Genomic DNA, 18,161 nt, shown 5'->3' with positions numbered 1-18,161 from the left:
GTGTGCTAAGAATTACGCTGACAACCAATTTAATATTGTCAGTTGGGCTTGCGGTGTGGCGCATTTGTGCGTACTAGACGCTACATAAATTAATACACTGGACCTTGTTCTTTGCAGACAAAGAGCATGTACACAGATTGTGCCTATTTCAGCTAAACAAAATAAGTGACAGCCATTCGCTGGTTTGTTCTTCGGGGCAATGCCTTGACCAATCAGTCAAGCTGCCTTATTTAAATTTTAAACACATCTTTGCAGTTAACTGTCAGTCACCATAAACTGGTCGAGGCGTTGCCATGGGGAATGCGCCAATCAGTCCACTTGCCAACCAATCCGCACTTTCATACAGTATTAATTTGTTTTCCCTTGCATTGATATTTTTGCGAATTGTCCTGATGAGTGCAAGACAAAAACCTTCCAACAAAATATCTGTTTTCAGCAATAAAATACACTGTTACTGGTGTAAGTTACTAGACAGCAAATTTACTTGCTCAGTGAGCCACACTGCAGGAACTCTAGTATGTATTTACAGTTCAATAATCTAAAGTGCAAAAGTTTGACACTTTAAAAGTACAATATCATCCTAGCTTAGATCTATTTATCATATATGGCTCTGTGCAAACTCTTGTATAATTCAAACAACTACATTTAAACTGCAAACTGCTGCTATTTAACTTGGCAATTGCCAAACCTTGGTGCATATTCAAACGCGCCCAGTGTCAGATCAAATAATATACTCTGCAGTTTTCCTTTTTAAGGTAGATGACTGCAAAATGCTTTACATGCTACTGCAATTAATTCGAACAGATGGTATTGAATACCACCCCAAATCTGGCTTTTTTCCCCCTATATGATCCTGTGCACCTTAAGCGACAGGATAGGTGCACATCACGTAAATACATACCTGGAAATGGTGAGCTTATTTCTAGTGCCTAAGGAATAAAAACCTACCAACTAGTAGTTAATTTTAGATTTGTTATGTGGTAATACCTTATCAGCTGGTGAAATTCACAAATATAACCCACGATTGCAGCTCTCTGGCTCAAAATTAATCCCTAGGAGAGTAATTTAACTTGTCTAAGAGCTGATGGCCACAGATAACAGGCAGCTACATATCACATAGTGAGAGGTTAGTAACTTAGTGGAAAAATTTAACCTGAATAACTAGGAAGTCAAAACTTTTATTTATATTTAATACACATCAAAAATGGTCTGGTGTACAAACACAATGAAAAGATTATTTTCAGAAAATGGTTGGATGTTAGGGAGAGGGAGAGTAGGCTGATGCAAAAGTAGGATGAAATGTTGACGTTGAAATCCTATTTTGCTTGAATCTGCTTACAGTAAATAGATAATGCATTTAAAATGCAACTTCCTGTTTCAAGGTGGCCAGTTACACACTTTCCCTTCATGGCACGTTCTCAACCACGTTGCTCTTATTTCTACTCAGCTGATCAGATTTGTGAATCTTTATTTGTTGAGCTAATAGCACATCCTTTCTGTTGCAGTATAATTTAACATTTTAGCAGTGATAACAGTTTTCTTTTGGGTAGCTGATGGCCTTTTGGAAGTTTTAAAAAAATTATTTCACGGGATGTGGGTGTCGCTGGCTAAGCCAGCATTTATTGCCCATCCCTAATTACCCTTGAGAAGGTGGTGGTAAGCCGCTACCTTGAACCGTTGCAGTCCATGTTGTGTAGGTACACCCACAGTACAGTTGGGAAGGGAGTTCCAGGATTTTGACCCAGCGACAGTGAAGGAACATAGTTATAGTTCCAAGTCAGGATGGTATGTAGCTTGGAGGGGAACATGCAGGTGGTGGTTCCTATTCATCATCTGCCTTTGTCCTTCTAGGAGGTAGAGGCCACGGGTTTGGAAGTTAAAACCGGGAGGAGCTCAGAAGTGTCATCATGCATCTGTAGTTTCAGAAAATATTGAAAACACAACTACTTTATTGCAGCATTTGCTCACCTGGTGTCATTTCTGGAATTGATTATACTTACCTTATTTAAATATCTTTTCATCCTCTGGGAAGAAAGATCATTCTGGAAGGGGAAATAAGACTAGATTATAAAAATCAGATGTTGCAAAGCAACAACTAGGATTCAGAACACCTGACCATTATTTAAATTCACTGCTTCATATCTGTTTGTATTACTTCAGTTCTATGGACTGCACATGATTGATTCCACTCCTATCTATCCATGTGCAGCCAGTGTCTCTCCAGCAAAGGCTTCTCTTTCCACCTTTTGGACTGTTGCCTGTGGTCCTCTGTACTCCTCTGTACCTCATTTGCGCACTGTTCCTTAACATCTTCAGATATGGGGCTATCTTTCACAATGATGCCCAGCTTGTACCACTTCTCTTAAATGCACAACTACCTCCATGTTGTCCAACATGGACTTAATTGAGCTACTATAATCCACTTTAACATCAGGAAGACTAAAGCCATCTTTTTAGCCCTCCGCATAAACACTGCTGCCTTACCACTGATTCCATTCCTCCTTGCAGCCTCTTTCTTAGACTGAACCAGACTGTGTAAAATCTTGGCATCCTGTTTGATGCTGAGCTGAACTTAAACTCCACATCCTGTCCATCCACATCTATGCTTATTTCTACCTGTGAAATGTCCTCCATCACTAAAACCCTTAATACCTAGTGTATTACATCTGAATTTCTTGTCTTCCCTAAAAAAAAACACCCCTGCCATCCACCCCCCCCCTCACCCCAGTCAATTTTCTGGCCTTCTAGCCACCACAAGAACTCAAATTTGCCCAATTCAGTCTCCCACATCTTGACCTATGCCAAGTTCTACTTGGCCCAGTAGCCTTTCCTCACTGACCTGCACAGACTACTCTTTCCAAATGTCTTGAATTTTAATTGTCTTCAAACCCCTGCACAGCTGTATCGCATCTCATCTTTGCAGCCTCTTCCAAACTGATAATACACCCAATGCACAACATCTTGCAGTGTTCTCTTTTCACATACGCACCACCCCATAATGGCCCACGGTCAATCAACATTGTGTTAATTCTGTGGCTGAAGATTGAACATGCTGCCACTTCCAAACAAAAATTCAAAAGCCGTTTTAAGCCCATTGGTAGTGCTGTAATTTTGTTTAAGCTTTCATCTCTGAAATCATAGTGCAATTAATCTTAACTCTGAAATTGAGACAGCTGAGGTTTTAACATTTGCTTGGATGTTTTTCCTGCATAAAGCTTATTTACCTACACACCCAAAATACACTGAGGCAGGCCAGCTACCTTTGTAGATGGTCATTGCCATTCGCTGGTGAAGATGACAGAAGTTGCACTTGGGTATGTGAATGGATCTGTCCTGGGCAGCTTTCCTTGTTCGGGAGGGGAAGAGAGAAAACAAAACTGGAATGAAATCAACTCTGGAAATGTATTTGAGAATTTGAAGCTAGTGAAGATTTTTGGTTATTTTTCATCTTTAAAAAAAAAAAATTATGTACCAATTTATGTAAATCAGTAAATTTGGAGTAGGACACATGAATTTGTAGTGCAGTGGTGACCTAACTCGCATTCAGTGGTGAAACTATAGGGAACATTTACCCTGATTGGTTTTATTTTACAGTCCCAGAAATCCTGGATAGAGAATACTTTTACCAAGAGGGAATGTGTATATATAATTCCAAGCTCAAAAGACCCACACAGGTAAAGAAATCTGCATTACATTGTGAATCAATTTTGAATGTATTTTTGTAGTTTTGAGTGATTGGTGAATCTTTTTTTAATGTAAATATTGTTTTTTGTGGGCTAGTGATCAAAACTGGAACGCACTGTTTTATCTGTTATTGATAGGCTAATGGTACTGGAATTGCCTGTTATTTTTAAATATAGGTACTGCACTATTTGCCTGTGTTCAGTTTTGTGGAGCTTCAGTGCTAAATGATTTTTCCATAACAATGTCCAGGTACCAGAAATTTCCTTCCTGATCTCATTCAGCAGCCAAAGGATTTTTTTTTTGTCTTGCCTCCTGTTAAAATCCCTCTCCTCTCACTGACTTAAATTCTCTAAGATAACAAATATACTGTGGAAATTGAATGGCATTGGCAAAAGAGCAGGTAGTTAAAGATAGAATATTACTATGATGATAAATGCTTAATATTCTGTCCAAAACCCATCGACCCCTATCTCCCATTGTCCTGTTTTAGCAAATTCCAATACCAAATATTCACCCTTTTCCCTGGAAACTTCTCATACGTAAAATCAAAACTCATTTTAGAAAATGCTTACTTAGTTTGCATTTATTTTTCTGTCATCTATGTCTGCTTTGCAAACTTAGCATTATTATTTTAAAATATCAATTTTTTTCAGCATGATTTCCTAGTTAATTTTTTAGGTTCGTTTTTAAGACCATTTGACTCTATTGCCCTGATTCTGATTTTTGTCAGGTAGTTGATTGTATAATGCTATGTCCAAGGAAGTTCCACTAATGTATTATGGTGCCAAATTCTGGGAACTGGTGAATAATGGCAGGCATCCTGAGAATTGTTTTCCCCATGTCTGATTTGTTTATGGACATTATAATGTTTTAATATGGAACAGTTGTCATTCAAAATTAACAAGCCTGAAATGAAAAACCTTAACTAAAGTAGTAGTGGGAATATAGATTCCTGTTAAAGACTGATTTATTCCTTTTGAAAAAGAACTAAATAAAAGAGTTGTAAGATTGGCTTGATGGCCTGGAGTTTCATTTGTTTTTTTTTTGTGATCATGGGAAAATATCATAGAACTTTATCTTGGAGGTTTAATTAGGGTCAGAAATAACATCCTCTCTGACCATGGTGTACTATGCCGCCTCATTCTTCTCGACCTGCCTGCAGCCTTTGACACAGTTGACCCCACACACCATCCTCCTCCAGCACCCACCATTGTCCATGTTGGGTGGGGCTGTCCTTACTTGGTTTCACTCCTACTTGTGTAGTCTCTCTCTGTCGAAAATCTGCAACAGCTTCTCTTGTCAGCCCTACACTGTCCCTGAATTTTAACAGGGATCTATCGTTGGACTCCTTCTATTTCTCATGTACATGCTGTCTCTGGGAAGCATCAACTAAAGCCATAATGTAAAGCTCCATTTCTATACTGATGACACCCCGCTCTACAACACCCCTTCTTTTTACCCCTCTGCCTGTGTTGTCAGACTGCTTACACAACATCTAGTCCAGACGGATTCAATTAAACATTGCGAAGACCAAAGCCATTATCTTTGGTACTGCTTCAAATTTGCTTCCGTTGCCACTGATTTCACCTCCCTGTATTGCCACTGTCACACGCTGAACCACACTGTTTTAACTTTGGTGATCTGTTTGACCCTGAGCTGAGCTTCTGGCACCATATCCTCTCTGACTGCCTACTTCCACCTCTAATGTCACTGGTCTCTGCCCCTGTCTCAGCATATCTGCTGCGTATATCTTACTCTATGCTTTTGTTACCTTCAGGCTCGACCATTCCAATGGCTTCCTGGCCAGCCTCCCATGTTCTACCACCATAAACAAACTCTGCTGCCCATATTCTAAGTCCCGCTCACTCATCACCCCTGTGCTTGCTGACCAACATTTTCTCCCTGTCCACCAATAACTTGTTTTTAAAATTCTTGTCCTCATGTTTAAATCACTGCACTGCCTCATGCCCGCCCCCGCAAAATCTCTAGCCTCCTCCAGGTCCACAATCCTCTAACTCTGACTTCTTGTGCATCCTCCATTCTTCAGCCCTAACTCTCTTCATCTCTCATCCTTGAACATTTGACAAATTTGCTGGTCCAAATAGTCTGAGTTTGAACTTTCACATTCTAATTTTTAATAGTGGTGACGTTTTCTTTGATTTTAAAAATAATTTAATGCCATATATTCAGGTGAAATCTGTCTCGTGTGGAAAGACTCCAAACCCATGAAGATATTGTTTACTGAGACCAGACATATGGCAGCGTGAGCCCAATTCATTCCCGATATGCCACTGCTATATTGATTCGAAATCTCAATTTGTTGTCTGCATGGAAGATTTCTTTCACAAGTTCAGTTCATTACTTTTGTTTGGTTTTAGATGCCTTCCAGGATGTCAGATATGCCAGCAGTTGGTCAGGTGAGTTTGCAGTGGCATTTTTTTAGTGTCTGAAGAGCTGCTTAAGATGACTATGATTCTTGACTAATCTGGAGCACTGGTAGAGCTGTGTGCCTAGAGCAAAATTCCAGATTTTCTGACCCCATTTTATAAAATTTTTCTTGCGTTTTATCTAACTAAACAGAAAAGCTGCTCCTCTGCTACTATGCAACTTATCACTAAAAATGTACAAGAACAGTGTTTGCTAATTGTCCTGCGTCTGTAACAAGTCATTGTCTGTTCTCTAATGTGGACCTAACTTTCCCAATTTAGAGATAAATTCTGCAACATTTTAGGAAATGTAACCTTAATTTTAAATGGTGTTCACTGTTTATGATGCTGTCCAATGGTAGAAGCTGGGTTTCTCACAAAGTGCCAGAAAGACCAGGGTGCTGGACAGAGGATTAAATTTGTGAGCAAATTAGATTTAGTGTGTTCCCTGGAATGTTGGCCTGTATTATCTTACCATTATTTTTTTTCTGTAAGCTAGTTTTACAGATGAATATATAACCATTAGCCATATTTAGCATATTGGTATCTATATGCTGGAGAGAAAAAAAAATATTGAAACCACTATGCGTTAATGCAGTTATGATCTCACCATCAGCTGTACTGCACACTCGTGGTATTTAGGCCTAAATATGAAGCTGTATTTTGGAAGGGCAAAATTTTCACATTTTTCATAAGGCTGCTTTTGCTGACAAGGCAACCACTAGGTGGTGCAGTACTAGCGCATGCACAATTGCAGCCTCATCCACTGAAACGTCACTGTCTGTGACGTCTCTAAGAGCTGCCAGTAATAAAGATGGCGCTGCTCAATTTATCGCAAACAAATTAAACCCAAATCCCCTCAATGGTTGCGATCGCCACCTCCATCCCATCCCCATCAGTATCCTACTCCCTCCTGCCACCGCGCTTCTCTTTGCTACTCCCTCCTGCGCCCGTCTTTTCGCTGCTCCCTCCCCACCTCGCCGCTGCTTTCCCTCAGCCACTGGCTCCTGGCCTTGCTGCTCCCCACTTTCCCCCTCCTTTGGCCACTCGCTGTATGCTGCGGCGCTTCGCTTCTCTCAGCCACTCACTCCTGCATCGCCCTACCACCCTTTGCTCCCTGCCTTGCACTTTGGCAGCTCGTTCTCCGCTGCTTTATTTTTGGGGGGGGGGGTGTGGGCAGGGATGGTGGGACAGAGTGGGGTACTGTTCGGGAGAATGGAGGCTGCTATTGAGGGGTGAGGACACCATTGCGTGGTGGCATCATGCATTCATACTGGCAAGCTGGCAAATGTTTGCACGCACTGATGTCCGCAATCGCTCTGCGTTGTCAGGCGTCGCTTTGTTTTCATAATTGGGTGGATATATGAACATCTGACTCTACTATTTTAAGTGCCAGTGACAGTATTGATGTCTTTGTAGTAATCTTTGCTGCTAGTAAATTCCTGAGTATCTAAATGCTTCTAATTTGTTTGAATGTGCCTTTATCCAAAGTGAGTGGTTGCTGCTTTGTGCTGGAGTATGGAGTGTATAATTCCAGCCTGATTAAATAACAAGGTTCCAAGTATCTTAGTATGGTCTGTATTCTCTGTACTGGCACTTTCAAAAGCCAAGTATTTTTTGTAATTTCTGTTTAATGCTGTGCTTGGTAAAGTGCTTTCTCTTCACCCAACCAAAATTATAATTAAATGGTTTGCACACACAAGCCATTAGCCCCTTACAATTGGAAGAGGGCAGGTTTAATATCCTGTTTTGCACAATTCAATTCAGGCAAATGGGTCATAATGTAGCATTTATCATGTGTGCTGCTTGAAGTTCTAGCAAACTGAATGAAGTATCAGCAAGATTCCAAATCAAACCTACTGCTTAACAAACAGCTGTTGATTAGTTTTAAAAAAAAACTTGCATTTATATAGCGTCTTTCATGACTTTAGGACATCCCAAAGCACTTTACAACGAATGAAGTATTTTTTTGCTTTCAGAGCAAATATAGAATTAATCGAAGTTATAGCGTGAGAGATTGCTAATGAAGCTTATTGATTCTGTTCAGGTGCCAGCTCTCCAATCAGAACTTCTGCTCTAATCTAATTTCCCTGCATTTTCTCTCTATCTTTTTAATATTTTTTCCTTTTTCAAATACTTATTCCCTTTAAATGATGGTCTCTCCCTCAATAGTTAAGGTAACCCTTGGTGGAAAATCCTCATCCATGCCTCTCTTACCTCCAAACTTCATTCCAACGCACTTCTGGCTGGTCTCCCACATTCTGTCCTCCATAAACTTGAGCTCATCCAAAACTCTGCTGTCTGTGTCCTAACTCTCACCAAGTCCCATTCACACATCACCCCTGTGCTCATTGACCTATGTTGGCACCTGGTCCAGCAACGTCTTGATTTAAAAATTCTTACTGTTTTCAAATCCCTACATGGCTTCGCCCCTCCCTATCTCTCTAATCTCCTGCATCCCCACAACCCTCCAAGATAACTGTACTCCAATTCTAGCCTCTTGAACATCCCCGATTTTTAACTGCTCCACCATAGGCGGCCATGCCTTCAGTTGCCAAGGACCCAAGCTCTGGAATTCCCTCCCTAAAGCTCTCCGCCTCTCAACCTGTCTCTCCTCCTTTAAAACACTCCTTAAAACCTATCTCTTTGACCAAATATTTGGTCATCTGTCCTCACATAGGCATCAATTTTTTCTTTATATAGCTCCTGTGAATTGCCTTGGGATGTTTTAATACTTTAAAGATAATATATAAATACATGTTAACTTACCCCTCAGTGATTTATAATCTAGAGTTTGTGCCCCCTCGTTACTGATCTTTCAGCCAGTGGAAATGATTCTCTATTGTGTCAACCTTTCATAATTTTGAAAATCTCCTGGATATCTCCATAACCTTTTCTACTCCAATGAAAGAGATCCCAACTTTTTGATCCTTTTGTGTAAGTACAGCCCATCGTTCTGGTGAATTTTTACTATCATTTTCATGACTGTCATAGAATAGTGCTCAAAACTCCATGCAGCACTCCAGCTATGTCCTAAATAATATTTTCATTTCCTCTTCTATTCATTGAATTGAAATGAAATGCGTCTGCCATCTACCATCTGTCTGTCCTTTTGTCTATGATCATCTGCATTCTTCCCTATAGTTTGTCACACACCCTAATTTGACGCTGACAAATTCCACTTTGACCTATATCCAAAATACGCTTTTTTTCTAGCCAAAATTTTTTGTTGCATGACTATGAAAGTTAACTTTGTAATTTGAACAAATAATGTGTGGCTGAAATTTAATACCCATCAGTGAAACTGGACAGGTGGTGATGATGGGGGAGCATGCACTCAATTTGGTATATAGTCATAAATTAAACTGCTTATAGTTTTAATACAGGGTCCCTTACATGCTAGAATTTTGTAAAGTTTGTAACCAATTAATAAATTAGGACAGCATTGTATCATCTCCAGTCAGCCTGTTGAATTTTGCTTTTCCCATAGTTAGAATACCTGCATTTAAATCAAAGCTACATATGCTAGCACTCAGGTGGAAAAAGACTGCAAATTGTAGGGCAGTTTGAAGCTGTGGGTTTTATTGTTTTTGTTTCTTGCTCCTAAAGAATTTACCATAGGTCATTTAAAAAATGATAAACTGTTTAAAGTGGACTTTTATTTTCCACATTTTTCCCTCTTTAAAAAAAAAAAAAATTCTTCTTTTCCAGAAAATTTTAATACCTATTATGCCATGTATGTAGCTATGTGCTGCACTTAGCAAGCTATAATTCCCAATCTGCTGCCTTCTGACAGGTGTTGCTGCGGGCGATTGGTCCGGCAGCATCTTGGCTTCACTGCAAGCCTGGCAATGAAGTACTCCGACGTGAAATTGGGTGAGTCTGAAAACCTGGAGAAAGAGGAATGGTCGGTGGAGAAACACACTAACGAAAGTCCAACAGATGCTTATGGAGTTATTAATTTTCAGGGCGGGTCGCATTCTTACAGGGCTAAGGTTTGTAGAATTTGAGATCTGTTTCTTGCAGACTTGTTAAATTGGTCAGCTACTTCTGTATACAGGAATTAATTCTGGGTGTATTAATGAACTACCTGGTCTGGTTTCAGTATAACATTTTGGCTACTGAAACCAGACAGTACATAGTACTCGTTCCTGAATTATTGGACATGTAAGAATTTCTTAATGGCCTATAAAATGAAAGGCCACACAACATTACTTAAATGTTCTATTTCCCAATCAGAGATATTGTTCTGATCTATGATATGGCCACTTGTTATGGGAAGCAAGGGAGGAGATTGCTGGGGCCCTGGCAGAGATTTTGTATAATCGTTGGCCACGGGTGAGGTACTGGAAGACTGGAGGATAGCTAATGTTGTGCCTTTATTTAAGAAGGGCAGCAGGGATAAGCCAGGGAACTACAGGCTGGTGAACCTTATATCAATGGTGGGAAAGTTATTGGAAGGGATTCTGAGAGTCAGGATTTATATGCATTTGGAAAGGCATGGTCTGATTAGGGATAGTCAGCATGGCTTTGTGCATGGGAAATCATGTCTCACGAGTTGAGTGTTTTGAGGAGGTGACCATGAGGATTGATGAGGGCAGGGTGATGGACGTTGTCTGCATGGACTTTAGCAAGGCCTTTGACAAGGTCCCGCATGGTAGGCTGGTCCAGAAGGTTCGAGAACATAGGATCCAGGGTGAGCTCGCAAATTGGATACAAAATTGGCTTGGTGATAGGAGGCAGAGGGTGGTAGTGCAGGGTTGTTTTTCAGGTTGGAGGCCGGTGATCAGTGGTGTGCCGCAGGGGTCGGTGCTGGGCCCTCTGTTGTTTGTCATATATATTAATGACTTGGATGTGAATGTAGGGGGCATGATTAGTAAGTTTGCAGATGACACCAAAATTGGTGGTATAGTGGACAGTGAAGAAGGTTGTCTAAGGTTACAACAGGATATAGATCAACTGGGAAAGTGGGCAAGGGAGTGGCAAATGGAATTTAATGCAGACAAGTGCGAAGTGATGCATTTTGGGAAGTTAAACCAGGGCAGGACATATACAGTGAATGGCAGGGCCCTGGGGGATGTTGTTGAGCAGAGAGACCTTTGGGTGCAAGTACATAGTTCCCTGAAAGTGGCAATACAGGTAGACAGGGTGTTGAAGGCATATGGCATGCTTGCCTCCATCTGCCGAGGCATTGAGTACAAGAGTTGAGACGCCATGTTACAATTGTACATAACGTTGGTTAGGCTGCACAGGAGTACTGTGTGCAGTTCTGGTCGCTACACTACAGGAAAGATGTGATTAAGCTAGAGAGGGTGTAGAAAAAATTTACAAGGATGTTGCCTGGTTTGGAGGGCTTGAGTTATAAAGAGAGATTGGATAGGCTGGGTCTGTTTTCCCTGGAGCGAAGGAAGCTGAGAGGGGATATGATAGAGGTATATAAAATAATGAGAGGCATAGATAGGGTAGATAGCCAGAGTCTGTTTCCCATGGTAGGGGTGACTAAAACTAGAGGGCAAAGATTTAAGGTGAGAGGGAGGGGGATCAAAGGGGTAAATTTTTCACACAAAGGGTAGTGGGTATCTGGAATGAGCTGCCTGAGGAGGTGGTGGAGGCAGGAACAGTAGCGACATTTAAGATGCATCTGGACAGGTACTTGAATGAGCAAGGCATAGAGGGATATGGAATTAATGCAGGCTGGTGGGATTAGTATAGATAGGCATTATGGTCAGCATGGAGGCGGTGGGCCGAAGGGCCTGTTTCTATGCTGTACGACTCTATGACTTTCAATTAGACAAAAATGTCTTGCTACAATTGTACAGAGCTTTTTTGAGACCGCACCTGGAGTATTGTGTACAGTTTTGGTCTCCTAATGTAAGGTAGGATATACTTGCCATAGAGGGAGTGCAATGGAGTTCACCAGACTAATCATTGGGATGGCAGTATTGTTTTATGAGGAGAGATTGAGGAAACTGGGCCTATATTCTCTAGAGTTTAGAAGAATGCGAGGTGATCTCATTGAAACTTAGAAACTTCTTGCAGGGTGTGACAGCGTGGATGTAGATAGGATGTTTCCCCTGTTGAATCTAGAACCAGGGGACATAGTCTCAAAATAAGGAATAGGCCATTTAGGACTGAGATGAGGAATTTCTTCACTCAGAGGGTGATGAATCTTTGGAATTCTGTCTCCCAGAGGGCTGTGGAAGCTCAAACATTGAACATGTTCAAAATAGAAATCGATAGCTTTCTGGATACTAATGACATCAAGGGATATAGGGATAGTGTGGGAAAGTGACATTGAGGTAGATGATCAGCCATGATCTAATTGGCAGAGCAGGCCCGACAGGCTGAATGGCCTACTCCTGCTCCTATGCTAGCCAACCTAGAATGACTAATAGATGCACCCTACTATTCTTTTGGGCCTCCTTATCTCGAGAGACAATGGATACGCGCCTGGAGGTGGTCAGTGGTTTGTGAAGCAGCGCCTGGAGTGGCTATAAAGGCCAATTCTGGAGTGACAGGCTCTTCCACAGGTGCTGCAGAGAAATTTGTTTGTTGGGGCTGTTGCACAGTTGGCTCTCCCCTTGCGCCTCTGTCTTTTTTCCTGCCAACTACTAAGTCTCTTCGACTCGCCACAATTTAGCCCTGTCTTTATGGCTGCCCGCCAGCTCTGGCGAATGCTGGCAACTGACTCCCACGACTTGTGATCAATGTCACACGATTTCATGTCGCGTTTGCAGACGTCTTTATAACGGAGACATGGACGGCCGGTGGGTCTGATACCAGTGGCGAGCTCGCTGTACAATGTGTCTTTGGGGATCCTGCCATCTTCCATGCGGCTCACATGGCCAAGCCATCTCAAGCGCCGCTGACTCAGTAGTGTGTATAAGCTGGGGATGTTGGCCGCTTCAAGGACTTCTGTGTTGGAGATATAGTCCTGCCACCTGATGCCAAGTATTCTCCGAAGGCAGCGAAGATGGAATGAATTGAGACGTCGCTCTCACCCTACTATAGTGCTAGGCAAACTCATTTTGTAATAAAAATTTCTTGGAGAAAGGTAGGAATTTTTCTTAGAGTGCTATGTTTTGTGAAATTTTAATAAAATTTCCCACTTTGTGGCAGTGACGAACACAAATCTAACTGATTTGACTAGGAATGTACCGCATATATGCAGGTTCACTTCTGTTTTTCAAGAGAAGCAAAGTATTGATTGCAGGTTTGCATGTTTTCTTTTCTATAATATGCACTATACCTAATGTTGAGGTACTGTGAAATTCTGATCAAAAGTAATGATCTTTTATATTTTTTCATCCTTTTTTTCTTAAAATTTGTATTTTGTTTTTGCACTCGGCACAACACATGCCTTAGGGGAGGGTGAGAGTCTGGATGCCTTGGAGACCTTTGCAAGTGTAAGTGTGTACTCAACTGCTTGCAGGTACCTGATAACCTAAGGCAGCTCATCTAATTTTGCTTGCCTGAATCCCTCTTGTTAGGAAACTGCTCCATCTCTGCAGATGACCTTTCCCTTTGGCAGTTTGAAAGGAAAAAAGCCATGCCTTTAAATAGTGCCTCGTCCCATTTCTCTAAGCTTCACATGCATAGAATTACATTGAAATGCAGTGATTGGCATGTAGGGTAATGCTGGTCAGGTGAGGAGTTGGGGAAATCCATGTGTGGATTCTATTGTATTCAAGATTTGTGAAATTAAGTCTGTATGTTTAAATCTATGATAAGAATGGAAATGATTTCCTGCATTTGGGAACCATGTGTAAATGACAAATATCTGTATCCTTCTTTTAAAAATCAAAATGGCATAGTATGCACGACTGTCCTATGACACAAAGCCTGAAGCTGTTTTAAGACTTATGCTGAAAGAGTGGCAAATGGAATTACCTAAACTCGTCATCTCTGTACATGGAGGAATGCAGAACTTTGAACTTCATCCACGCATTAAGCAGGTTGTTGGAAAAGGCTTAATCAAAGCAGCAGTGACCACAGGAGCCTGGATTCTAACTGGAGGAGTGAATGCAGGTATTGTAAAGAGAAATGCTGGATTGTTAGCCAGAGGGTCAAATCCTGATTAAGGCATTGACCAGCAATGACTTTCTTCCAAATTCCATACTTGTCTGGTATCTGTCACTGATCCACACATTTAAATAGAGGGTGATTGTGAATAGATGTGAACAGTATGATCTACTTATAACTTCACTGATAAAATGTGTAGTGCTTGTATTAAATAATTTGAGTACCACTGACCTTTATAATCTAAAGCTTGGATTGAACCCAGTGATTTAACTAACTGGAAGAAGTTATAATGAAACATATAAATGTGGCTAGAATTGGCATATGGATTGCTGAGGGTGGTCAGATGGCAGTAATGTATTCACACTCCAATGCAAGAGAGGTGCTAGGATCTGTCCTATGTATTCACCTCTAGTATTGTAAGGATAGGAAGCTTTCTGGATGTCCATCTTCACCCTACCCACAGAAAGGTGAAACATGTTGGGACATTGGAACAGATGTGTGCAACTGAAACAATGATGCCAAAAATAACCCAATGTATTCGCATAGCTAAACACTGTATCCCCAAGTGACTTCTTGGAACGTTTTACTACATTAATGGTGCAATTTAAATGAAGCTGTTTCTTTGCCTGTAATGCTCTTTTTTTGGTAGACTGGCATAATTGTATGTACTGTGGGGAGTGAACCTAGAAGGTCAGAAGTTACTGAGCTCACCTTTCCAGTAGTTTATTGAAGTTTTTTAAAGTTGCTATAGTAAAGCATAATTTTTAAGGGTGAGTAAAGCGTCCACTTAACTTTTGATCTGTGTTTCATTGTGCAAGGTGGAATTGAACTCCTCATTCTGTTATTGTTTAAACATGATTTCTTCTTAGGTGTTGTGAAGCATGTTGGTGATGCACTGAAAGAACATATTTCACGTTCATCTCGGAAGATTTGCACAATTGGAATTGCACCTTGGGGTGTTATTGAAAATAGGAATGACCTTATTGGAAGAGATGTAAGAATATTTCAGTTTGAGCTCTGCATTGTTGAATTTTGTCTTTTTTTTAAAAATACTTTTCAATGTAACCCAGGGACTGTCTCTTAATCTGCAGGTTATTGCCCCATACCAGACTTTGTTGAATCCTCTGAGTAAGCTGAATGTTTTAAACAGTTTGCATTCCCATTTCATTCTGGTGGATGATGGAACAGTTGGGAAGTATGGTGCTGAAATCAAGCTTCGGAGAGATCTCGAAAAACATATCAATCTTCAGAAGATTCATGCAAGTGAGTTCTGCCAACATTTCCAGGCCAAGGGAATTGCAGATGTTGGATGACGTATTTTGTAGTTATAGATTAATAGCCTGGAGATCTGTTCGTTATCTCTTAGATTGGGAAGCAGTTAGAAATTATACTATTTAGATAAACTTTAAGCTCAATTTGAGATTTTTATTACACAGATGAATCAAGTAGCCTACCTGCTTCTATTTATGCAGATTTCGTTGAGGTGATATAAACTATTTGCCCTTTCCTTCCCTTCCAGCCCAAACAATCCATTCAGTATCAAAATGGTATCCACCTCCTCCTTGTACATCTCCTGTCTATTGCTCAGCAGCATCCAACTGGTACTGATTTTTCAGGCAGCTCTTGGATGCAGATGAGAATTCTCTAAAGTTATTCTCTGCACTTCTGACTGACCTCATCAGATGTTTACCTCGGTTGACATTTATATAGATTAGTATTTTATAATGAAAGTACTTTTGTTTCCCCTCTCCTATTTAAGCATAAGTAAAAACATGTTGCTTTGCTAACTTTTGCTTTGCTTTTACAGGAATTGGCCAAGGGGTGCCAGTAGTTGCTTTGATATTTGAAGGTGGCCCTAATGTAATCCCCACTGTGCTGGAATATCTGCTGGAGAGCCCCCCAGTGCCTGTTGTGGTATGTGAAGGAACCGGCCGAGCTGCAGACCTCCTGGCATATGTGCACAAGCAGACTGAGGAGGGAGGGTAAGAAACTTACTTTAATCTTTTTTTCTTCAAAAAAAGAAACACATGCTTTGCTCTAATCTGTGCATGAGGGAAAGATGAATGTAGTGTACTTGCACATTAAATAGTGTTGAACTGATCTGCTTAAAGTGCAGATCCCCTTTATAAAAGCAAACTACTGTGGATACTGGAAATCTGGAATAAAACAGGAAATGCTAGAAATCGCAAGAATACAAGAAATAGCAGAAATAGACCATATGGCCCATCGAGCCTGCTCCACCATTCAATAAGATCATGGCTGATCTTGGGCTTCAATTCCACTTTCCTGCCCGCTCCCGATATCCTTTGATTCCTTGCGAGACCAAAAATCTATCTATCCCAGCCTTAAACGTATTCAATGATGGAGCATCCACAACCCTCTGGGGTTGAGAATTCCAAAGATTCCCTTTGAGTAAAGTAATTTCTCCTCCTCTCAGTCCTGAATGATTGGCCTCTTATCCTGAGACTGTGTCCCTGTGTTCTAGATTTCCTGACCAGTGGGAACAATCTCTGTAGAGCCCCTTCAGAATCTTGTATGTCTCAATTATATTGCCTCTCATTTTTCTAAACTCGAGAATATAGGCCCAATTTATACAGCCTCTCATCATAGGACAACCCCCTCATCCCAGGGACCAATTTAGTAAATCTTTGCCGGATTGCAAGTATATCCTTTCTTAAATGTGGAGACCAGAACTGCACACAGTATTCCAGGTGTGGTCTCACCAAAGTCCTGTACAATTTTAGTAAGACTTCTTTATTCCTGTGCTCCAATCCCCTTGCAATAAAGGTCAACATGCCATTTGCCTTCCTAATAGCCTGCTGCACCTGCATGTTAACTTCGTGTGTTCCTTGTACTAGTACCCCCAAGTCTCTGTGAACATCAACACTTACCAATTTCACACCTTTTAAAAAATATTCTGCTTTTCTAAGCAAAGTGAACAACTTCACTCTTCCCTACATTATACTCCATTTGCCATCTTGTTGTCCACTCACTTAACCTGTCTATATCTCTTTGCAGCCTGTATACATCCTCCCCGCGGCTTACCTTTCCACTGAGCTTCGTATCATCAGCAAACACAGATACATTCCATTCTCCCAGTTTCTCTATCTCCGACGTACCTGCTCTGATGATGCTACCTTCCATGACGGTGCTTCTGATATGACGACCTTTTTCCTCAACCGAGGATTCCCCCCCCCCCCCCCCCCACTGTTGTTGACAGGGCCCTCAACTGTGTCCGGCCCATTTCCCGCACCTCTGCCCTCAACCCTTCCTGTCCCTCCCAGAACCGTGACAGGGTTCCCCTTGTCCTCACTTTCCACCCCATCAGCCTCCATATCCAAAGGATCATCCTCCGCCATTTCCGCCACCTCCAGCGTGATGCCACTACCAAACGCATCTTCTCCTTCCTTCCCCTGTCAGCATTCCGAAGGGATCGTTCCCTCCGCGACACCCTGGTCCGCAGCTTCCCCTGCAATTGCAGGAGGTGTAATACCTGCCCATTTATCTCCTCTCTCCTCACTATCCCAGGCCCCAAACACTCCTTTCAGGTGAAGCATCGATTTACTTGTATTTCTTTCAATGTAGTATACTGTATTCACTGCTCACAGTGTGGTCTCCTCTACATTGGGGAGACTAAGCGCAGACTGGGTGACCGCTTTGCGGAACATCTCTGCTCAGTCCGCAAGCAGGACCCTGAGCTTCCGGTTGCTTGCCATTTCAACACTCCCCCCTGCTCTCATGCTCACATCTCTGTCCTGGGATTGCTGCAGTATTCCAGTGAACATCAACGCAAGCTCGAGGAACAGCATCTCATCTACCGATTAGGCACACTACAGCCTGCCGGACTGAACATTGAGTTCAATAATTTCAGAGCATGACAGGCTCCCATTTTACTGTCATTTTTAGTCATTCTTTTTTTTACAGTTTTTTTTTTTTTGCATTTATTTCATTTCATCTTAGTTTGTTCAGTTTGCTTACCCACTGTTTTTTTCATGTTTGCACTTGCTGCTGATCAGTCTTCAGTCCGTT

General features: G+C 41.4%; 1 protein-coding gene across 7 annotated transcripts in view; it reads left to right on the top strand.

The window, feature by feature from the left end:
* The window catches only part of trpm7 (transient receptor potential cation channel, subfamily M, member 7), a 208,811-nt gene that overhangs the window by 68,596 nt on the left and 122,054 nt on the right, over window positions 1–18,161 (top strand). For all 7 annotated transcript variants that reach the window (XM_068018326.1, XM_068018322.1, XM_068018325.1 and 4 more), the window contains 7 exons: window positions 3,595–3,674; window positions 6,063–6,101; window positions 9,907–10,105; window positions 13,925–14,138; window positions 15,002–15,126; window positions 15,224–15,395; window positions 15,940–16,114. In XM_068018326.1, the coding sequence (XP_067874427.1) occupies window positions 3,595–3,674; window positions 6,063–6,101; window positions 9,907–10,105; window positions 13,925–14,138; window positions 15,002–15,126; window positions 15,224–15,395; window positions 15,940–16,114 (1,004 nt within the window). The remainder of the gene's footprint in view (window positions 1–3,594; window positions 3,675–6,062; window positions 6,102–9,906; window positions 10,106–13,924; window positions 14,139–15,001; window positions 15,127–15,223; window positions 15,396–15,939; window positions 16,115–18,161) is intronic.

This window comes from Heterodontus francisci, chromosome 38, assembly GCF_036365525.1.
Source record: "Heterodontus francisci isolate sHetFra1 chromosome 38, sHetFra1.hap1, whole genome shotgun sequence".
NCBI classification, from domain to species: domain Eukaryota; kingdom Metazoa; phylum Chordata; class Chondrichthyes; order Heterodontiformes; family Heterodontidae; genus Heterodontus; species Heterodontus francisci.
The sequence above is the reverse complement of the archived record's forward strand: the minus strand, read 5'-3'. Positions and strand labels throughout refer to the sequence as shown.